The sequence below is a fragment of the Beta vulgaris genome, chromosome 1 (assembly GCF_026745355.1).
Source record: "Beta vulgaris subsp. vulgaris cultivar EL10 chromosome 1, EL10.2, whole genome shotgun sequence".
Taxonomy (NCBI): Eukaryota; Viridiplantae; Streptophyta; class Magnoliopsida; order Caryophyllales; family Amaranthaceae; genus Beta; species Beta vulgaris.
Window position 1 is genome coordinate 44,699,564 of NC_079202.1, and position 25,204 is coordinate 44,724,767.

General features: G+C 35.3%; 1 protein-coding gene across 1 annotated transcript; it reads right to left on the minus strand.

Annotated features, from left to right (window-relative positions):
• Positions 1 to 15,846: 15,846 nt before the first annotated feature.
• LOC104893016 (putative transcription elongation factor SPT5 homolog 1) lies at positions 15,847 to 22,077 on the minus strand. Its single transcript, XM_010679056.4, has 13 exons — positions 21,047 to 22,077; positions 18,637 to 18,893; positions 18,374 to 18,517; positions 18,052 to 18,210; positions 17,874 to 17,957; positions 17,522 to 17,791; positions 17,273 to 17,428; positions 17,055 to 17,150; positions 16,839 to 16,920; positions 16,591 to 16,752; positions 16,414 to 16,462; positions 16,214 to 16,326; positions 15,847 to 16,095 (listed from the first exon to the last, which is right to left on the minus strand). Exons 1-13 carry the CDS (start codon positions 21,231 to 21,233, stop codon positions 16,001 to 16,003), a joined length of 1,854 nt encoding a protein of 617 aa, XP_010677358.1. The 5' UTR covers positions 21,234 to 22,077; the 3' UTR covers positions 15,847 to 16,000.
• Between the last annotated feature and the right edge of the window lie 3,127 nt (positions 22,078 to 25,204).

The following is a 25,204-nucleotide window of genomic DNA, read 5'->3' on the forward strand; positions in this document are numbered from 1 at the left end:
GGACAAACAATAGAGGAGGTGAACATAATCTGCAGGAGCGTCTGGATCGTTTTTTTGCAAATGATGAGTGGAAAGGAATGTTCCCAGGGTCGTATGTTTCTCATCTCACAAAACGTAGGTCTGACCACTTGCCTATATTGTTGACGATAAAACGGGCTGTTAACGAGAGTACTCGTAGAAAGAAAAAAAGGATCTATCGATTCGAAGAAATGTGGCTACGTGATGATGCGAGTGCTGAGGTGATTAAGAAAGCTTGGGCAGGATATGGGGATGTGAGACAAAAACTGAGCCGCACGGCTGCTGAGGTAACGAGGTAGGGAAAAACAAAATTCGGGGAATTTGCTCGGGAGATGAGAGCATGTACTACTCAGATGGAAACTTTAATGCGTGACACTCAAACACATGATACGATTTTGAAAATGAAGGAAATTGATGACAGAATGGATGAGCTAGAACAGAGGGAGGAACTTGATTGGCGACAGAGAAGTAGACAAGATTGGTTGCAAGGCGGAGACAAAAACACAGCTTTCTTCCATAATAAAGCAAAGCAACGATTACAACGGAATAAGATCTCAGTAATAATTGATGAAGCAGGGCAAAAATTTGAGGAAGAAGAGCAGATTCAAGAAGTTTTTGTCTCTTATTTCGAACATTTGTTTGCGAGTGGGAACCAGATAGAAACGGGAGAAGTGGTGGGCAAAATCACGACCGAGGTGAAGCAAGAGGATGTGCATATGCTGGCTGCACCCTTCACGGGTATGGAGGTTAAAGATGCCTTGGATCAGATGCACCCAACCAAGGCACCGGGGCCTGACGGGATGTCGGCGATTTTTTACCAAACCTTCTGGCCAACAGTGGGGGGTGATGTGATTGATAAAGTGCTGCGCATTTTGAACCATGGTGAGGAGATTGAGACTATAAATAATACTCATGTAGTGCTGATACCGAAAAAGAAAAAATGCGAAACCCCGATGGACTTCCGACCCATAAGTCTGTGTAATGTAATTTATAAATTGGTTTCGAAAGTCTTGGCAAATCGATTAAAAAAGGTGCTTCCATATCTTATACATGAGTCGCAGAGCGGTTTTGTCCCGGGAAGGCTGATTACAGATAACATCTTGGTAGCCTATGAATGTTTTCACTACCTCCGGAAAAAGAAGTCAGGAAAGAACGGTTATTTGGGTCTAAAACTGGATATGAGTAAAGCTTACGATAGAGTAGAGTGGAAATTTTTGGAGGACATGATGAGGAAGATGGGGTTTCCGGACATATTTATCTCATCCATCATGAAATGTGTGACGACAGCTTCGTTTGAAGTGTTAGTCAATGGCCAGCCGTCGAGGAGTTTTCATCCGTCTAGGGGTCTCCGACAAGGGGACCCATTATCCCCATTCTTGTTCATTATTTGTGCAGAAGGCCTTTCGGCCTTACTCAGAGATGCAGAAGAAAGAAAAATCATCCATGGAGTGAAAGTGGGGCGACATGTGGATCCGATAAGTCATCTATTTTTTGCGGATGATAGCCTGCTTTTTATTAGAGCCAATGAGGAAGAGGTGGAGACTGTGCTTGACATCCTATATACCTATGAAGCTGCATCGGGTCAGAAATTGAATATGGATAAATCCGAGGTCTCTTTTAGCCGAAATATAGATCTTGCAAAGAAAAATATGCTTCAGATGAAGTTAGCTTTTAAGGCTGTGGAAGATCATGAGAGATATCTAGGATTACCTACTTATATAGGTGGTTCTAGAAAACGGATTTTTCAAACTATTCAAGATCGAGTCTGGAAAAAGTTGAAGGGTTGGAAGGAGAAATTTCTTTCTTTTGCAGGAAGGGAGATTTTGATTAAATCTGTAGCACAAGCCATCCCCACTTTTGCGATGCAATGTTTCAATATTCCACTAAACATTCTTAAGGAGATTGAGAAGGTATATCGGAGTTTCTTTTGGGGTCAAAAGAGTGATGAAAAAAAGATTGCATGGGTGGCATGGGAGAAGTTGTATAGATCTAAAAGAGAGGGTGGTTTGGGTTTCCGAAATATGATCGCTTTCAACAAAGCCCTGTTGGCCAAACAAGCATGGAGAGTATTGACACAGGAGGAGTCTTTGATGGCAAAAGTTCTCAAAGGGAAATATTTCCCAACAAAACATTTCATGGAGGCTACTGCTACACCGAATTCTAGTTATACTTGGAGGTCAATTTTGGCTGCAAGAGAAGTTTTAAATAAAGGCGCAAGGAGGCTGGTAGGGGATGGCTCCACAATACGCATCTGGGAGGACCCTTGGGTACCACATCTGCCTCATTTCCGGGTTACCATGCCCGACACAATTTCTGAAGAACAGCCACAGATGGTTCGTGACTTAATGACCAATAATAGTTGGAATGAGGATGTGTTACGGGTGAAATTTCCACCATGGGAGGTTGAAGAAATTCTGAAAATACCAATCTTGATGCATTCTTTGAGGGATAGTTGGTGCTGGGATGGTAATAAAGATGGTGAGTATAGAGTGCGAAGTGCTTATTTTTTAACTCTTCTTGAAGATAGAACCAAAAGAGCCTCTACATCTCACGCAAATGGTAATTTTGAATGGAAAAAATTGTGGAGCTCTCTGGTAGCTCCAAAAATCAAGCACCTAGCTTGGCGTGCCATCCATGGAGGTCTCCCTGTGAAGACGCAACTAGCGCATCGAGGTATGGATATTGATGTGATGTGCCCATTATGTGGGGAGGAGGAGGAGACTATTACTCATTTGTTTTTGGGCTGCCCTGATGTGAAGAACATATGGTATTTCTCGCCATTGAGATTGAAGGTTGAGGTTAGTAAAGGTAATGGATTTGATGCATGGTGTGGCAATATTCAGTCGATTTATAAAGACACGGAGTGGTGGGTGATTTTTTGGAACATAATGTGGAGTATATGGCATCGCCGAAATCGCTGGGTTTTTGAAAGAAAAAAAATTGATGCACGGGAGGTAATTCTATACACGGTGGGGAGGAGCAGAGAATATGAGCAAGCTAATGAGAGAAGAAGGAAAGAGAAAATGGGGATCCAGTATAGTAGCAGGTGGATAGCGCCACCCGAAGGCATAATCAAGGTAAATTCGGACGCGGCTATATTCCAAAATAAAGTTGTCGGGGTGAGAGGTATTGCCCGTGACCATGTTGGTGAGGTGGTGTTGGCTACTTGTAGCAAGAAAAGGGGAAGCTGTGCGGTGGAAGTGGCTGAAGCCCTGGGGCTGTGTTACGCGCTCAAGATTGCATTGGAAGCGGGGTTCAAGGCTCTTATCCTTGAGACGGACAATCTACAGCTTTTTAATCACCTTTACAGAAGGTTAACCCCTCCCTCTTATTTTGGTAGAATTGTGCAAGACATTCTTGTATTAGGTAGTCATTGTGAAAGTGTAGCCTTTTCCTTTGTAAAAAGGGAAGGCAATCAAGCTGCACATCTTTTAGCAAAGATGAGTGAAAATGTAGGGGAGGATTTGATATGGTTGGAGGAATACCCTCCGGACATTGGTAGAGCTGTACTTGATGATTTGCAGCATATGACTGCCTGATAAACTACTATTTACCCGTCAAAAAAAAAAAAACAATACAATCCTACCCTCAAAACTAAAATGAACACAATAATTTCAACAAATGTATATATAGGAAAGTAAAATCTAATTAGATTATTATTGATTTAAGTTATTTCTTCAAAACCAAACTCTTATTTTCCCTCCTTATCTACAACTCCAATGCTTATATGGATTTTAATCTATCTAGAATTCTATCCTTTACATGCATTCGGAATCTTTATATTCTCTATATAAAGAGTAGGCTAGGTTACAAACTTTCATTACGTTGCACCGAAAAAAAGTAACATTACATTCATTTAACAGACTCTTAAATCATATGTATTACTCCCTCCGTTTCCTGAAGATCTTCCTTGTTGTTGTTTCTACAGATACCAAAGAGGATTCATATGTGTCAGGGGTGGGGTGGGTAAAGTAGGAGAGAGAAAGGGGTTAAGATAAATAAACAAATAAAAAGGGGTTAAAATAGGAAAGAGAAAGGGAGTAAAATTGAATTAATAATGTAATGATGGATCATATGATAGGGACATGAGAGGGTAAAAGAGGAAAAAAATACAAATAAGGAATAAAGCAAAAGAGGGAAAATATTTTGGAAACGCACTTAAACGGAAAGAGGGAAGATCTTTAAGAAACGGAGGGAGTACAAGGAAAAAGAAACAATGCATCAACACATCAACATTCCCATGAGTTCATCATCAAACCCTAGTTACTGACTATGTATTCCAACCCACAAAAGATTATTTTTCGACCCTGAAGCATTACATGATCACTACGTAGGGATGGCAACGGGTCGGATCTGGACCGAGTCCAGGTGGACCCGGATCCAAATCCGTTTCCAGACGCTGGATCCAGATCCGACCCGGATCCAGCGGGTTTGAAAATGTTGGACCCAGATACAGATCCAATGGATCCTACGAATCCGGGTCCAAAATGGGTCCAAAACGGATCCCTACTATTCTACTTGGTTTTTAACAATTTACCAACTTTATCACAAAATTGAAATGAACAAATTCACATAAACAGTACCACAATTGCAATCAACAAATTATTTCAAATTATGCTTCACAATTGCGAAGTCTGTTTGATTGATTATCTCGAACACATTTCTTCAGCAATCTTTGGTTTTGCATTCTGCTATGAAAGAGGAACCTTGTGATCTTGGACATTATGTTGACGATGAGAGTCAACATTGCGGATTGATTTTTTTGTCAGGCAAGTTCTAGTTTGCTACAATTCAAAGGAACAAGCAAGAGAAAAATAGAAAGCCAAAGAAAATAGGGTTTTTCTACGTTATACCCTTGTATTTCTTCATTTTTTACGTTTTACCCCAACTTTTTAAAAATTCTACACGGTACCCTCAAGCTTACCTTATTTAATGCACGATGCCCAAACTGCTGATTATATGTCATTAATTTCATTTATTTTTTTAAATTTATTGGAACTAATTTGACTTATATATACATAGTTAAACCCTTAGAAGGTTATTCACTAATTAGATCCGTTCCATCGGAATATAAAAAATAGACGAAATTAATGATGTATAATCAGCGGTAGGGGCATTGTCTGTCGAAAAAGGTAAGTTTAAGGGTACTGTGTTAAATTTTGAAAAGCTTGGAGTACAACGAAGAAATTGAAAAAATACAAGGGTATAATGTAGAAAAACCCAAGAAAATAATGTCATTATGGTTTCTCTGACATCTGATTATTCATGGAGCTGAGATAAGAAACATGTGTTTGCTGGTAAGTTACAATTATTTCGAAAAGATTTAAAAAACTTATCATTCCTAGAGATAAGACAATTTTTAAAACAAATTGATTTGCCAATTACCTTTTTCTGAAGCTCGATAAAATGGAGAGGAGGTCAGAGGCCCAGCCCAACGTGGAGTTTTTTTTAAAAAAAAAATGTATCTGCGGATCCGGGTCTATTGTACAGATCCGGACCCGGACCCATGATTTGACAAGTGGACCCGAATCTGACCCGGATCCAACGAGTCCATAATTTTAGGATCCAGACCCGGAAAAACGCACCCGGGTCCACGGATCCGGGCCGGGTCCGGGATCCACTGCCATCTCTATCACTACGGGTGTTCGTGGGTGGTTAACCATCCCGAAACAACATTTTGGTTCAGTAATCAGAAGTTTTGGTTTGCTCTTTTTGCAGTGTAACCGTAACTGTTTAGACTGGTTACCGCCTAAGCGATTAACCGTTTTTTCGGTACTATTTTTCGATTAACCATTAACTGTTATTTAGATTATGTTATTATATTTTACTTAATGTACATATATATTTTTATTTTTTTTGCATGTATCTTAATATTATATATTCTCTAATATATGATGTATTATAAAGTGGATAATAAATCCATTGAAAAAATATAACTAACACTAACAATTCACTCAATTCCCTAATTTTAGTGTTTATATTAGTACTAGAGTTTCCAAATACTTACATACTTCCTATAATTGTTGTAACTTAGCAACAAATATTAGAATTAATCTAATTGTTTGAAAATATTTCACAACAATTAAATAGAGAAAAAAAAATATTTTGCTCTATCGATTAACCATTCACTCAAAAATCATAACTGTAACTGTACTGTTTAACCGTATACCGTTGAAACTTTTTTTTTATTGGTACTGTAACGACCCATTTGTTTTCGGTAAATATATCATTCGGTATGATAACCACCCATTTGTTTTGGTATTACATGATCACAAACATGTGGTGATAAAAATCAATCTTTACGGTAATAAATCACCGGATGAGATTTTTCGAAAGCTGGAACGCCATTGAATTATCTCTTTACGCCATTAGTGAAGCATAAAGAATCATCCAAGAGAGTAAGATGAGAAATCGATGGAAAAGGAACTTGGTTGTGCAAGAGCAAACCACAAGATTTTACTGTAGAGATAAAACAAGGGAAGTTCATTGAAGGGGGTAGTAAAAAAATTATTCAAGTTCATATTTTCCGAAGATAATACTAATCGAGATGAAAGATTTCATGGATCATGCATAAATACGTACTAGAGAAAGACTATATTAACAATTGAAGAAGCTTGGAGAAGTTCAATCGAAGTTCCAATCATAACGTGAGTTCTTTCTTGCCTGTTAGTGCTTATTTTTATTTCTTTTTTAGTTGGAAATTGCTTTGTTATATGTTTCATGAAAGTTGGTATATAGTTGGAATTTTTGCTAAAGGCCACTTCTGTCTTGCTTAGATTAACTTTTCGACCCGAAACTCTCTCATACAAACTGATTATATCAACAATATTAGAGCATTTTTGCATATTAGCTTTAACAAATATAAAATTGTCATCTGCAAAAAAAAAGAGATGAGAAATTCTCGGAGTGCCATTACAGAGTGTTTGCTCCATGAATAGCTTGTTCACGAGCTGCCTCTGTGAGCAACATAGAAAAGCATCAGCACAAAATAAAAATAGATATGGTGAGATTGGATCACCTTGGCGCAATCCACATCCCGGAATAATAGGACTAGACACTTGATTGTTGCATTTGACAGAAAAAAAAAAACACACTATACAAACAACTCATAATTTTATGGATCCACTTAACATCAAACCCGAATTTCATCATAACGTGCTCCAGGAAACTCCATTCAACTCTGACATACGCTTTACTAAAATCTCAAATGCAATGAGAGTGTTGTCTGTAATCCACAATAGCATCACGACCATCACCCTTTTGCTTCATGTAGTGAAAAATCTCAAATGCAATGAGAGCATTGTCTGTAATCAAGCACTTTGGAACGAAAGCACTTTCATTTATAAAAATCAACTCACCCAGACACTTCTTCAATTTATTTGGTAAAGTTTTGAAAATAATTTTATAATCACATTAGAAAGGCTTATAGGACAAAACTCCGACATTCTTTTTGGTTTAGTACATTTCAAGATGAGTATATATAATGCAAGTCTGGTTAATCTCATGCAAATCTACTTCCCCCCGCCACAACCATATAACATCCGGGCCTACAATATGTCAAATTTTTTGAAAAAATATAGCATGCATACCATCTACACCAGAAGCTTTGTTCGGGTGCATCTGAAAAAGTGCTTCTTTAATCTCTTCACCACTCGACTCTTGCATCAAGTTCGCATTCATGGCAACCGTAACTTTTGGCTCAATTCCCGTAGCCACATCCTCGAAGTCGCAAGGGCTTCCCGCAGCAAACAGCCCCTCGAAGTAGCTAGATATATATGACACCTTCAATATCCACTTTTGACGACCTCCAACTCCCATCTTCATCATATAGGCCCTTGATAGTATTTCTTTTTCTCCTTTGACTAACTTTGTGATGGAAATAAGAGGTTTTCTTATCTTTGTCATGAAGTTCGTTTGCCCGAGCTATCGCATGCCAATATAGCTATTTCAATCTATGTAGGTCATCCAACTTGTTCACCCACACTATGACATTGCTCTAAAATCGCACCATCAGGTGGTTTTTCTTGTAAGTTATGAGGTTTTTGCCCAGGCTCGACAATGCGCTTCTGAATGTCTCCAAACGTCACTTGGACCCAGTTCATAAAAGCCCCTGCCATATTCTGCATCCTCACGGTGATCTTCTCCCCCACCCTATCTTTCCTCGCATTTGCTTCAACCTTCTCACTGTCGGCATTCGAAAACCAGAGTGACTCAAAATGGAACAAATTTTCCCTTTTTATAATGAGACTTATCTTCGCCAAACTTCAACAACAAGATCGAAGCATGATCTGATTCATATATAGGGAAGGGAATTACCTCCAAATATGGGAACAAAGAGCACCATCCATTACTAGCAAGACACCTATCTAACCTTTCCTTCACAAGAGTCTCCATGGAATTACCCGGCTGCCAAGTAAAAATATTTCCTTTAATGTCCATATTCATCAAACCACATCATCTATGGCAATTCTAAAAGCAGTCATTTGCCTCTCTCCTATAGTTGTCCCTCCAAACTTTTCATCCAAACTTGTGATCTCATAAAAATATCCAAACATCATAATAGGGACGTTCACCCCTACACATAATTCCCTCATCAAGGTCCATGTCTGGTGTTTATTAGCCACTTCAGACCACCCATATACTCTAATAGCATGCCACACAACGTTATCATTATCATCACAAACACCAACTACAAAATGGTGAACAGAGAAAGATCTAACACAAACGTTAATATCTCTCCACCAAAACCCCATTTCTCCCGATAAGCCTACACTACGGATGCACATACCATTCTCGAAACCACATTATTCTCCAAAGCTTGTTTATCTACTATAGTCTCCATTAAAAAAATTAATTTGGCCTATCTCTTCATCACAAACTCCAGAAAATATTCACTATACGAGGGTTGCTAGGCCCTCGACAGTTCCGACTTAAGAGTTTCATTTCTCTTCGCGGGGTTGGTTTAGACCAACCTCTACTACTGTTAAAGGACCATAACTCCCATCCATCAAATTGTTTCCAAGCACGTCCACCTTCCTGCACTGCTTTTTATTCACCACCAACTCCCCATTCATATTCCCAACTTTCTCCTCCCTATTCTCCTTCCTTTTTCCTCCTCTCGGTCCAATCGTTTCAGTGATTGGTACAAATCCTACACTCCTAGCCACCCTCCTCACTTTTTTTTTCCTATCTAAAATTGACTCACACCCCACTGAAAAACAAGGAGAGAATCTAAGTCCGCATGAGCATATTCATCTCCCTCATGCAGTCTACCCCCTGTCATTTCTGTCTTCCCATGCACTTCCTATCTCCCTCATACTCTCTCTCAAACTTTGGCGGATTCCCTTCATTCTCCCTCGGACACTTTTGACCACCTAGCTCAATATACAATATGTTCTCCCCCACCTCACCTTGTTCGTGACACACAGCAACACCCAACACTTTCACCACCTGGGCACTATTATCCGCATTCAAAGATGACGAAGACGAAATAGTAGAACCTTTACTCGCAAAAATTTTTCCTGGCACTTCAAAACCATAACTTCCTATGAAAGATACTGTACTCGACCCTAGCTTATTTGGTGAGGCTTTCAGTCATATCCCCCACCCTAGCATCTTTTCTTCGTCCTCCTCCACTACATCATAGTCCTTCTCATGGTGACCCATATGTCCGCAAAAGAAACAAAAAAAGGGAGTCGTTCATACTTAAATTCAATTGTGATAATATTATTGTTTATGTTTTTTATTTTCTGGAATTTCCACAATGGTTTATTAATATCTAGCAAAATTCGAACCCTACAAAATTTCACTAGTGGAAAAATGAAGAAGGGTTGCGCTGAAAAAGGCTTGTAGGGCTGCGCTTTTTGACAGCAGCCCTTTCAATAGCAGCCATTCACTTTTTAAGTAGGGCTGCGCTACACAAGCGCAGCCCTTTACAAGGAAGGGCTGCGCTTTTTAGGTAAAAGCGCAGTCCATCCTACCAAAAACAAAATTTAAAAAAAAAAAATTTTTTTGACATTTTTTTACTCATATATTAATCTCACATTTTCAGAATTTTAACATTTCCATTAAACTTTAAAGTAAACCATCCAAATCCAGAAGAGAAGAAATTATAGAACAGAGAAGAAATTATAGATCTATAATGCAACTAAACCCAAATATACAGAAGAGAAGAAATTATAGATCTACAGTGCAACTAAACCCAAAACAAAAAAAAAAGAGCGAAACGAAAAGGAACAAAAACTAATATACAGAAGAGAAGAAATTATAGATCTGAAAATACAAGAACATTAATCAAAACAAAGATTGAGAAATTATAGATCTGAAAATACAAGAACATTCATCAAAAACTGCCTCCAAACATTGACCTAATAATGTTTAAATACGTAAAACAAAATCCTAATACATAATTAATGAAATAATAAAATTCGGAAATACTTAAAATGCCTATTTGGAGCCTTAAACGAACTCGGATGGCTTAAAAAGCCTATACGTCACGGCGTAGCGATGGGTTTGAGTCGTTGGACCGTTCCGCTTCCGAAAAGGTATCACAATAGGCAATCGGACTCCGTCGGCATGATTAGTGCAAATCATTTCAGGCTTTTTGTCGCAACGTTTATGGGAGTTTTTGAGAGAGAAGAGAGGATGAGAGAGAAGGAGGAAAGGGAGGAGGGACGTGAGAGAGGAGAGAGAAGGAGGAAAAGGGAGGAGTAGGGGTGAAAGTTCGGTATTCGGTTTGGATTTTGCCCAAACCGAATTAATTCGGTTTTAAATCTCGAACCGAACCAAACCAAACAAAAATTCAAAGTCCAATTCGGTTCTGAACCGAAAACCGATTTTTCCCAGATTAATGACAAAACTAAAATTAAAAAAAAAACACACAACCAAATTTATAATTAATAAATCTACAAAATATAGTAAAACAACAGAAATGCAACTATTATAATTGATAAAATATAAAATTACAGCACTAAAACTACATAAATTCTAAAATTTCAGAGATGATATCACCCAAATTTTAAAACTTGTTCTTCCCAATCAACCTGCATATAAGATAATCATGCAAAAAACACAACAAATTTGATGAGAGAGACGCGAGAAGTTAGAGATCTAAGATTATATAAATGAAAAAATTTACACTTTTGAGCAAATTTAATAGATCGAAGTATAAACTCACAAAAAAAACAAAAGCATGCAAATTTCATAGACTAAAACTAAAAAAAAAACTTCGTAAATAACTTGCCGTTTAATTAGATGCGGTAAATTGCATATAATTTTTGATCTCCGTCTTATCCTCTTAACTACTCGTGTCGTCGTGGGTTAAAGAATAATTTGTGAGTTCATAATTTTTATAGGAAAAATTCAAGAACAATAAATAAAATGATATGAGAGGGGAGAGAGGAAAGACAAGAGAGATTAGAGAGGGAGAAACAAAAAAACTGAGAAACAAAGAAAGAGGCGTGAAAGAGGCCAGGAAATGAGAGAGGAGAGAGGCGTGTAAGAGGAGAGAAATTAAAAAGACTTAGGGTTTTTAAGGGAGTTTATATATGGGCTGGGAAGGATAATGGGACTTTGGGCTTATACTTATATTTCGGTTTCAAAGTTTGGTTTTCGGTTTTTCACATCCTCAAACCGAATCCGAACCGGAAACCGAATTTCCCCAATTTCTCAATCCAAACCGAACCAAATTAGAAAAAAAAATCCGAACCGAATTTCTAATTCGGTTCGGTTTTCGGTTCGGTTCGATTTTAAACCGTATTACTTTCACCCCTAGGGAGGAGGGACATGAGAGAGAATGAGGGATAATATATTTGATGCCCGCTTAATATTTGAATCCCGCGAATTTTTTATTTCAAATTTTTTTAAGAACGGTTGCGCTTTTCTTCAAAAGCGCAGCCCTACATAACAGAAGGGCTGCGCCTTTGAAGAAAAGTGCAGCCCTTTACTTAGTAGGGCTGCGCTTGTAGAAAAGTGCAGCCCTTCTGAGTGTGAGAAGGGCTGTGCTTTTCCTTAAAGCGCAGCCATACTAAGTGAAGGGCTCTGTTTATGTAGGGTTGCGCTTTTAGGAAAAGCGTAGCCCTTCCTTTTTTTTCCCTTAGTGCTTCTTCATTCGTAGTTCATTGTTTTCAATGTCCATAACAATCCCCATAGTGGATGCAATAGTCTTAATATCATCGCGCGAACGACAATTCAATGGTAAGTTACGTATACGTACCCAAAAAGGAGAGAAAGACAAAGGAACATGTGCCAGATGTTCATTTCCTTTGATCTCATTCAACACAAGCAAGTGTTGATCAAAACACCATGGACACCCTATCAAAATATTTTCTTTATCCCTCCAATGAAAGAACTGGAATACAAATAAATTTGTTTCAATGGCCCCGATTATGACTTTCTTCTACAGTCCCCAAAATTGGGTAATTGTACGTTTAAAAGCCTCCACATTGAAAGCCCAACTTGTCAGCAATCGACCCACCAAGCATAGCAAAAGTTTGTAACCTATTTCAACAGGGACTTCATTCTCCAAATTCAATAATTGTATTCTCATCTTCGGTAATATTTATTTTAGCACATTTTTCGATTAAGTCTTCCGCCATTAGAGACAAAAGAAAACCCTAGCAAAAGGGGTGCGACCAATCTTTAGGGGGGAGAGAAAACCTATCTTTCAAGGGAGTAAGTTCAAACTAACGTAGCCGACCTAAGAGAAATATAATCTTATCTTTAAATGATAATTTTTTCCCACAAAGGCCAATACAAGATTGTAGATTAGTTGGTTATTATATTTTTATATCATATAAGAGGCTATGGAATCTGAGTATGAAATAATAGGTTAAAGGAATCGAAGTAAGAGAATATGTCATTAATAGTCTCTTGGTTGTCTAGTCATAAGAGTGTTAGAGATCTAAATACGTGTTTAGGTCTTTTTAGTTAAATATAATTAATTTAAGACTTTATCCTATTTTATTTAGTTTATTGATGGATAAAGTCACACTTTTCATTTCAAATGTCACATATTTGATACCTTGCAGTTACACCATCTTTATATTTTTGAATTGAGGAGTTCACATGGACATAAAGTTGCATTAGAAATTTGAGGAAGAGTGCCACGTGGGATATAGGCTTTCTTCGCCTTCTAATAATATATTTCTATAGATATAAATTAGTAATTAGTAATTAGTAATTGGTAAGAAATTGTAATTGCCTAATGCATAAACTCTTTTATTATTAATTGGACGAAATAAAAGATTAAAGCCTAACCTTGCTCAAATAAATTGATATATATGTTCATATCCAACTATGACTAAAAACATTAGAAAAATTCACATTTCCCTTGAAAACTAGTATTTTACCCGGCGATGCCCCAGATTAGTTAAAATTATGAATTATGTTATTATTCATGAATTTTACAATCGATTTTATTAGCTTTTTGTAATTTTTCGTCTAGTGCCGAATTAAAAACTATAATGTTATGGCATGATAAGTAGTATTTTAAAAACTTCTAAGAAATTGTGAATAGATATAACAATTTCAATGGAATTGGAGTAAGAGAATATTATTACCTTAATAAGAGTGTTAGAAATCAAAAAACTTGTCTATGCTTTATAGTTAGATATAGTTATAAGACTTTTTTATCTTTTACTTTGAAAAAGTAAACATTGAAATTGCAGTAGATTGCTGGTTAAACTATCACATTACATTTCAAAGGCGGTGCATATTAGAAGCTTGGAAAGAGTGTTATGTGGCATATAAATTAGAGAGTGTCATGTGGTATCGTTCATTTGATAAAAGCATCTTTTAATATATTTATACTATTCTTATATGTACACGATGCATTCGTTAATTTCAAAACATGTTATTCTATGATATACTCCATCCGTACAATAGTTATAATTACGCTTAAAGTATGACATATAAATAGTTAGATGAATTTAGATACTTCCTCTGTTTTTTTTTTTAGATGTTACACTTTCTATTTTAGGAAGTTTTAAATTAGATGTTACACTTTTATTTTGTGTAATAGTTTCTCTCTATCTCTCTCCTATCACATGTTCACATGGGACCCTTTTGTTTTTCATTCTCTCTATCTCTCTCCTCTCCAAAAATTATCTAGGAGTCCGTGATTTGAAAAGTGTATCATCTAATAAAAAACGGAGGAAGTATATTAATTCGCTAATGTAAAAAACTAACAAAGGTTGTGTTTGATTTTTAATATTTTTTTTTTTTGAAAGAATTTTGAACAAAAAGAATAGACATAATGAATTGGTTTGACTGAATCAAATAGTATCAAAGATAGTGAGTATTTCAGACTTTTCAGGTGGACGTCATGTATACCATCTTCTCTTATTAAAAAAAAGGTTAATATATCTTGTCCATTTTTTTTTAATTGATGCATATACCATTTTTAACTTATATAGAATGACAGGTTGAAATTAGAAAGGGTTCTTTTTTTGTATTTTTTTTTCATTCTACTAGATCATTAAGGGTAATTTAGTATTTTCAAAGCGACGCACGATCTTCCCCCCCCCCCTTCCTTATATAATATAGATATATATATATATATATATATATAGATAACTTATGAAACCTAACCATGACCTGTAATTGTTTAATTGGAAGACATTGATTAATTTATAGTTTATCAAGTATTAGTAACTCATTTATTTAGTAGTTTCATTTAAACATTATATATTCATTGATACTCCAACTTTCACCCATCTTCTTTTCTCTCCTTTTCCAATTCTTTTTCTAGGGTTTCTAATTTTCTTGGCCTCCTAAGCCAAAAAATAATCTAGTCTCAAAAACAATATTAGACTATTTCCGACCCTTTTCCTTCGTTTTTAGGTTTATTATCTTCTTACGGCTTTCTTTTGTTTTGTTCTCTCTATATGTGAGAGTTATTCTTCCCTTTTTTGGTGGATCGTTCTCATCTTTGTATGAGTTTGGCCTATTCTTCCCAGCTTATTTTCAGTTCAGTTCAGCTCCAACTATCATTTCTTAGTTGTAATTTAATTCATTTCAGTTCAGTTCAGTTCAATTCAGTTCAGTCCAGTTCCAATTAGTTTAGTGAATTTCGTTCAGTTGTTTTATGTCGAAGAATACAGACCCTTATTATCATGTTGTTAATAATTGGGAAGATGATCGGGATGCATCGGGGTTTAGGTTTTTTCAACAATTCGTCATTGAAAACAATTATAGCACAGAATCAGATTGTGAAGATCTGCAGTTGGAAAGATACAAAGACATCGAAATACACTCCTTGGGTCAAGCTTGAATTGGTGGAGTTGGAGCTGCTCTCGGGTATGTTTAAAATTAATTGGTTCCACTATGAAAATCATTGTGATTTGCTAAATCTGTAATTTTTCAGATTTTTTTATCATTGTATGTGACATATGACTTCTTATTAATGATACTAGTCTTCTATGCACGTGATGCATGCGCCGATTGTTTGGGTTTGTTCTTAATAAATTTTATCTAAATATAATTTTAGAAGTGTGATTTATAATTATTGATGTACAAATTAATGTAAAGTGGTTAGAAATTATAATGAACATTAAGATATAAGGTCTTATAGTCAATATAAATTTGTAATTTATTTTAATTAAATAACCATTTTTCTAATTGCGTCAAGTTACTTTGTTAATGCTTATTTAATTTAATTTGTCATTAGAATTTTGGCCACGTCTTGAAATTAGGAAAGGATATATTGTTGAAGATTTGAATATCCAATTATATATTTAGCTAAGGACACAAATAACTTTTTAAAAGGAACACCATAGCTCCCCTTTGGCTTATATAATAGAGATTTTTTCTTTCTCTAAAAAAGATAGTAGTTTTGAAATAGTCAATTTATGGAATTTTGTAGTAAATGAAAATCCAACTTACATCAAATGTCAATCTCCGTTTATATGTATAATCTTATTTGTAAATAAAGATATCTATACTCTTATTGGGAGTAGTGTGTTTGCTACACCATGAAGACAAGCTAAGGTGTAGGAACGAGCCTAGATGGGCTCGTCAAGGAGCAAGGATTCCACTGTTCTCGACCAGATTCTCCTGAGCCATGGAAAATAGGAGTAGCTGCAAAGGAAAGAAAAGATAATGCAAAATGCCATCATGAGATATTGAGATCAACAACATAAAAGAAGTATTACAAGAATATATACAATGTTCAAAACTAATTCTTCGAGATTCTTACATGGGCGTGGACTTCGGAAAGGAGTTCGCCAAGGTGTCTCGCCTCCCATAGAATGCAAAGGTGTACGAGGATGCAAAGGCGTTTCTCCTCCCGTCCTTTGTTGTGCCATTTTGCTGCAATGAAATATACATGTAAAATGCAGTAAAGTCTACTTTAAAGAAGATAGAGAAGAAAGAAATAATGTGAGCATCTAAACTTACTCGATTGTTTTTGGAACAGTCAACTTGTCAGTTATATGATTACGTTCAACTGCAAACATGAGTACAGATTAGGCTATTTAAGAGGCAAGGTTGAAGATAAACTCATAGTTAAGTGAAGATTAAGAAACCAAATTGAAGAACAACGAAATATATCGGTAAAAATGTTGGCAAACATGCCTGTAATCACTTTCATCTGAGCCTCTAACTCGACCCTCACATTATGTCCATTGACACCCTTAACACATCCGCGATATCCTCTGTAAGGACCCTGAATTATTTTCACTTTGCTGCCAATTAATGAATCATGCCGTTTTCTAGTGTGTGCTGTCCTTTGTCCCACTGCGACACCAAATCAACAATCAGTTGATGATATACAGAGTATAAGCAAAGAGCTCAAATTGATTGTTGGACCAGGAATCACACACATGTGGGTGAAGGGCGAAAATCAGGAAGCAATTTGTAGGATGATGCAGATTGTGGTAGATATCTTGAGGAAGAAACTTTTTGCTGCAAAAAGAAAAGGAGACGAACTTACATGTCAACAGGTCAAGCGCCACAACCTCGAGCACTAAGCACCATAGTTTGAGAATGAGGAAGGATTAAGGGATAAAGGCAGCAAGTGATTAGCCAAATTAACTTACATGTCGTCTATCTTGATTATTGTATCTAATTCTTTGTTCGGAGCTGTTCTCTGATGTTTCTCTTGATTCTATGACTTGTCTAGCAAACACAGTAATCTACACAAGGGAAGATTCATTAATTTGTTTATTTGTTGCATATTCATGCCCTGCGTAAGATAAAGTGAAACAGTAATATAAATAATAAATGTAGTTTCTATAAGTATTGAAGTTCAACTTACATGGTCCTTTGATGCATCAGAGAGAATCACAAGCTTCATTTGATCAACCTTAACAACCATACCAGTTGTACCTTTCTGTACACCACATATCACCTTCACATGACAGCCGGGTTCAAAGTACTTGGCAAGGTCTCTTTTGTGTATCGCAATCGTTTTCTACCACATAGAAGAACACCGGGTTATCAGAACTCAAACATATTCATCTTTTTTGTTATTGATTATATAGAGATATTTAGACTGATATATTACCAAAGGTATCTTCTCATTAGGTTTTATATGAACAATATCTCCCTCAACATGCTCAATTGAACCCTTCAAATTCTTCAAGTCACCCTTCACCACTACAACTGCATCACCCCTCATCCAACATCCATTCTCTTTTCCTTTAAAAAGAGTCCCCAAATTTGCATCAGTTTCTCCTATTTCTCGAAAGTTTTCAACTTCTTGTATACTGGGATTTATATTTCCTGTCGCAATTGAAGTCAGAGCAACAGTCTTATACAAGTAATCTACGCCTTCCTGAAAACAGCAAAGAGAGTCAGTTAAATTTTGTATTCTCGGTCTCTAGTAATAAGGCCTATTAGCAAATCTATGTGCATACCATTCTATCTGACAAAGACAAGGCACCCAACTTAGGAGTAACTTTCACAGTAATTTTGTGCTTCACAGTATCAACATCTACAACCTATAATAGTATAAAAAATTCAGAAGTGAGCATGAGCTTTTAAAAAAAAAAGATATCTACTTATCTAGTCATGAAGAAACAAAGGAAATCAAACCTTAGCAAGGCTGCCTTTATAATTTGATCGCTTCAGCCTTACCCAATCTCCTGTCGAAACATGTACATCTTTACGTTGAACACAGAGGACGTTACTCATGTCTTTCATTGGTACCATTGATACATTACGAGCAAACACATTGCGCATTCCCTTGCAAGCCTGATAAGGGGGGGGGGGGGAAATAGTTACAAATTAGCAGAAGAAATCCCCAACGAACGTTCTAAATCATTTGCAGTACAACAATGCAATTTTTCAACTAACAAATTCAAAAATCAGGTAAGGGTGTATGTATGCCAATTTGAAACAATTATGAATAGAATACCTGCATGACATGAGCCTCGCAGTATGCTTCAACGTAGATGTAATTCTTTAGATGATCCAGGGCAATAGCTGATAAAATATGTAACGTGAAATCATTCAACGATTTCTGCATAAGCGAAGCAGCAACTTCCCTCTCACGACCAGGCTACATACAGTGTCGAGCACAGATCACAAAACAAACGAACTTGTTAGAAAAAAGTTTCAGTACTTTGTTCTAAACAGATGATTATTAGTTGGTAAGAGTCATGATATGTGTAGCCTTACCAAACATTTAACCAGCCATAACTTAGGATCCCGAACAGATGGCAAAAGAGCTTGTTGCTCCACCTCTGTAATTTCTTCAGCAAAATCTTCATCATAGCCCTCTAAACTTCTAGAACCATATCTTTCATTGACCATTTTCTCCATAGCTTCCACATCCATTTCTTCCTCATCCCTCCTATCCACGAAGCGCGAGTTAGGCACACTCTCACCAACTTCATATTCATCTGCTATATCATCTCCTGAATGAACAATGAAGCCTACAAATCCATCCCATGAATTAGAATCAACATTATTAAGCTTACATTGGTTTCGACATATGTCAATATACCCCCCAAGCTTCAGCCCTTTCTTTTAGTCACAATAATAATGTACAGAAAGGTAAACTTTTTTTTTGGACATAGATCAATTTTTTTTAATCAATTCCCCGATTCCGATTCAAAAAATAACAAACAAGTATCAATATTATTAAAAGAGGGAATAACTTGGTGGTGCTTAACATGGCATCATTGCAATGATTTGATTACTTAACTCGAACTTCTTTTAATGTGTGTATATATGATCAGGTTCTAAATTTTGGATGCAGCTAGCCCCAAAACTTTACCAGATTGAATAAGTCAACTAATATCCAAAAAAAAAACTTCGGCCATCATAAACGGTATATGGGTTTTATCATGGACGTAATGCAAAAGCAGTATATTGTGATTCCGTTGATGATGAATAAAGAGGTGAACATAAAACTTCAGTCATCATAATTTTTTTTTTTTTTTTTAGAAGTTGTAATCCTTGGCTTTTGGGCTACAATTACTTTTTTTGTTGTGCATCTCATAAGATATAACTCTTGATTCATATATGTACGTGAATTTTTATCACATTATGGTACATTTAAGATTATTTTTTTTACTCATTGCCCATTTAAAACTTACAAATGAACATAACCACATAATAGTAAACACCAAATAAGCAAAAAATAACCTTGAGCGTACCATGCACATGATATACCCGTGTGTCGGTGTGTATGATGAATGCACTCATTTATGGACTAGGATAATAAATTATAAAGAAGTTAATATGTACATGACATATGGACTTCAAATTGTAAAGACATGTGGTAGTTGGAACTTTAACATAATTAGTTGGTTTTGTAATAAACTGTCTACTTTTAGTTTAAAATGAGGCACGGTCCAAGTTTAATATTTAGCATAGAATATGCCACCTTCTTTTGTATAATATAATGTCTAATTTAATCTATTTAGGGACTAGTTTTAATCTACTTCGTGACCAGTTTAATCTATTCAGTAAATATTCTCTAACATAATAAATAATAAATAATAAATAATAAATAATAAATAATAAATAATAAATAATAAATAATAAATAATAAATAATAAATAATAAATAATAAATAATAAATAATAAATAATAATATAAATAATAAATAATAAATAATAAATAATAATATAAATAAAATAATAAATAATATAATAATAATAAATAATAAATAATAAATAATAAATAATAAATAATAAATAATAAATAATAATAATTATTAATAATATTAATAAAAAACAATAATAAAAAATAATGAAAATCAACAAAATAAAAATATACAATTCATAGTTATTATTATTATGACATTATTAATAATAATAATATTAATAATGATACTAAAAACAAAAATAATAATTACAACATTAGACAAGAATGAATGAACTGAACTGAACTTATTTTGACTGAACTGAACTGAACTTATTTTGGCTGAACTAAACTGAACTAAACTTATTTTGGCTGAACTAAACTTATTTTGACTGAACTAAACTTATTTTGACTGAACTAAACTTATTTTGACTGAACTAAACTTATTTTGACTGAACTAAACTTATTTTGACTGAACTAAACTTATTTTGGCGGCACTAAATTCAATTTGACTCAATTGAACTAAACTGTGCTGAACTGAAAATAAATCCAAAAAAAAATAAAGCTAACTGTATTGTATCATATCCAAAGTCCAAAATTTTCCATTCAAAAGGCCATCTTACAATATAATTGAAATATTATAAATTCCCGTAAAAAGAAAGAATATAAATGGGCCACTGAGTGGTAACTAACCATAAATGGGCCATCAAGTGCTAACTAACAATAAATGGGCCACCTAGTAATATCCACCCAAAACTCCAGACTATAATAATACACGTTTCTTATTAGGTGGAAAAGAAAAAGAAAGATAATATAAAATCACAGCCGTGTTTAACAACCCACCCTAAAAACACTCAAAAATCAACGGTGCACATAAAAACAAGAACTAAACCAAACAAAAAACCCTAAAAATCAGCTCTCTACAAAGGATTAAAAACCGCACAACCCCAAAAACAAAACAGAAGAGAGAAAAAACCAAAACGCAAAGAAAACTTACCATCTTCAAACTCATCTTCATCATCCTCTTCTTCATCTGCATCATCTTCTATGGCATCCAAATCTAAGTACATATTAACCCTTCGTTTCTCCGGCGTCTCATCCTCCTCTTCTTCATCTCCTTCTCTCTCTTCTCGTTGCCGTTTTCGCCGGATTCTTTCTTCTTCGCCCAAATTCTTCCGATGCATTGTTGTAGAGAGAGAATAAGAGAAAGAGAGAAATTTGAGAATTGTGGAATCGTGAAATTGTTGTGAATGAATTAAGATTGATGAACATAGTGTGGTATTTATAGATTTTTTCGTGGGCTTTGGGGGAGGTAGGGCGCAAATTAATTTGTCAAAGATTGGATTTTCGTTAAGATTTAGAATTTCTAAAAATAAAATTGGGGGCAAAATTAGGGTTTTTTGTGGGTCAAATTACGGTTTTTTTCGGCGATTTGGGAGGGGCGAATTAATTTGCTGCATGTAGAATGCTCTCGGAGGTTTCTTTGGATTGCGTTTAATTGCAAGCGTTGGTTTTTGGGGACGAAAAATTCGCGAACAAGTTTTCTGATCGAAATTTCCTTCAGTTTATTTTTGGTGGTACGTGGCCTTTTTTTAAAAAAAATTACCTCTAAAAATTTATCTTGATGAAAATTGGTAGAGAAATATTCCAGTCATCAAGAACCCGGTTTAATGTTTAAAATATCCAATTTGATTATATTTGCTTTATTTAGATATTTAAGTGATTATATCAATCAACGAAAAAAAAGCCCCCTTGTAATCTTAAAAATTTAGGAGTTCCTCTAATAAATTGATTAAACTTAAAATTAGCTGAATCAATTTTGACATCTTTCTTGGGTCTTGGTAATTAAATACTTGATTTAAATTAGTGCACCAGTAACCTTGGCAATTACTATAGTTGTTTTTGTGTTTTTTTAAGTATTGTTTTTCTTGTTTATTCTATTTTTAACTTACCCATCATATTTTCTCTCTTTTTCTTTTATTGATCCATCATGAAGAATGGGCAACTATTTTTTGGTCAAAATTTTTGTCTCCCCAACTTCTATCTTCTCTCTCCTTATAACTTACTAGTGCTTTGGTTTCTCCATGAGATGTAAATTAAAATACTGACATGAAGGTTATGCAAAACGTCCATCATTTGCCTAACCCTAATTTAATCAAATATTGAATTCATCACTACCATACGGTAAAGTATACAAGTTACTCCGTACTTTTCTCTTCCCTCAACTAATTTGATGATTGGATTGATTAATGGTGATTTCCCAGTGACATTTTTCAAATTTGGCAGTGGCAACTAGTAAGGCAAATAGACAAGCATCATATTAAATCCTTATCATGATGTCATTTGCTTTCATGAATCAAGCGGGAAAAGTTTTTGTTCTCTGTCGAAAAAGAACTTGCAAACTGCGAAATCATTTTGCATATTGAAAGAAAACCCATCAGCTCTTACTCTTTCCAACACATTGCAAATTGCAATGTCAAATGAGAGGAAGATCCGTTTATCTCCAAGAGATGCATTTTTTAACATAGGGAAAATTGGCCTAAATACCCTGAATTATAGCCGAGGTACACCAAACAACCCCAACTACGATTTATAATTAAAACTCCTCAAAATACGGATCTGGATGCATTTTGTACCATAAATGAGGCCGGTGTCCAAAATTCTAACCATACTCTCCCCCTTTCTTATCTTCTATCTTTTTAACCCTATTTTTTTACTTAAACAAAAAGAAGGCATTTGCTTTTATTTTCTCCTTCCTCAACTAAAGACAAAGGCCATGTTTGGTAAATGGCTTTTTCATTGGCTTTTGACTTTTGGCTTTTCAATTTGGTCAAACAGCCAAAAAAAGTGTTTGGTTATTGGCTTTTTGGTTGGCTGAAAAGCTGGCTTTTGGCTTGTTGGCCCACAAATTCTCTAATAAACAGCCACCAGCCACAATTAAATTTGCCAAACACTTTTGCAAACAGCTGGCTTAAACCGCCACTTTAAAAGCCAATACATACGGCCAATCAAACCAGCCAACCAAACCAGCCAACAGCCGATTGCCAAACAACCCCAAAGACTTCCCCTAATTTCCTCTTATTTCGTCAAATTTCACCTTTTTTTTCCAAATGAAACCTAAATTCTGAAAGACTGAAATTTGCTTAACAACAATAAGGAACAAATATTTTATAGATAATGATCTCGCTTATGAGTTAATTCTTCCAATCGCACAGACTTGAAGAATGAACAACAAGTACTCCTAGCTAATAGAGTCAATTGCTATCTAAAATACATGCCAATTACCCTATTATTATCACCATGACAGGAAAGAATGTGACAACTAAATTTCAAGAGAAGAGAGACGAGGATTCAACAACACAAGTACACAACTGTATATGGGACGAAAAAAATACACGAAAGAGAAACCTGAGTTCATAAAAGGAACCCGAAAAACAAACAGATCATAAAACATAAGGACGGTCAGGGAACAAATAGCATAATAGCAAAACGCCACATCCTTTGGAGGAGTATATGAATCAACGATAGGATGCTTCTATAGATCAAACCCAGGTTAACAATCATGTACCTCTATACCAATACTAATCATGTAAAACCAGAACAAATTATATAACAATTTGCACTAAAAACTGAAAAATTAAACCACTCAAGTACATAGTATTATTTAGAATCGTGGGGAAAAATTGCTTATCATATACTCTGCTTCTGTAGTGGACAAGACGACGATATTTTGATTCTTGGAGCTCCATGAAATTAAGCTTGTTCCTGGGTAATGGACAATTCATGATGTACTTTTGCGATTTACAAAATCTCTAGCATGATCCGCATCCGAGTAACTTATCAAATCAAACACATCACTACGAGGATAGAATAAATACAAATTATCACTTCCTTTTAAATACCTAGGAATTCTATTGACTGGCGTCAAGTGAGATTCCTTGGGATTGGATTGGCATCTTGCACATAAACCAAAACTAAAAGCAATATCAGGTTTGCTAGCAGTTAAGTATAGTAGAGAACCGATCATACCTCTACATTGCTTTTCATTTACGCACTTACCATTAGTGTCTTCATCTAACCTTGTTCTTATTCCTATAGGAGTGTGGTTATTTTTGGATTGTTTCAGTCCATATTTTTTCAGCAGTTCCTTGAAATATTTTTGTTGATAGATCAGTGTTCCTCTTTCGAATTGCTTGATTTGCAAGCCTAAAAAAAAGTTCAATTCTCCCATCATACTCATTATAAATTCACCACTCATAAGATCAACAAACTTCTTACAAGAAAATTAGTAGCACCAAATATAATATCATCAACATAAATCTGGACTACTAATATGTCTGTTCCTTTTGAACGGACGAACATGATCCTATCAACTTTTTCTCTAATGAAGTCACGAGAAAGTAAGAATTTTGACAATTTAAATAACTTTTTGGAAAATTTGCACAAAACCATCTTAAGTTTTTACTTATTTAGAAACTTCCACCTTTATGTTTTTTTCCCTAAATTTCCACCTAAACTTTACAAAACCTTTATAAACTCCCACCACTTAACGAATTTTGCCAAACTCCATTAGTGGTGGGACCCACATCAGTTATTTCTTTTGTTCTTCCCTCCAAACAACTCAATTCCCCCTTCTTATATAAGATAATTTCCCTCCAACACAAGTAACAAAGGGGACAGACCTCCTTCTGATAAGATGTGTGAGTGAAGGATCAAAGGGTGAAAAGGGAAATTCTCTTATATAAGAAGGGAGAAATGAGTTGTTTGGAGGAAAAAAAAAAACAAAAGAAATAACTGATGTGGGTCCCACCACTAACGGAGTTTGGCAAAATCCGTTAAGTGGTGGGAGTTTATAAAGGTTTTGTAAAGTTTAGGTGGAAATTTAGGAAAAAAAAAACATAAAGGTGGGAGTTTCTAAATAAGTGAAAATTTAAGGTGGTTTTGTGCAAATTTTCCTAACTTTTTCCCATAATTCTAAATAGCATGACTGACTAGTATGCATTGAATATTCAAACATATCTAGATAGGCATGTCGCAGCGTAAATAATTGACGACATTAAGTACATAGTGGATATACACAAGGCACATTTAGAAATAATCTTTTTTTTTTTTTGACATCGAGATACCATACATAGAAGAACATAAAAAAATAAAA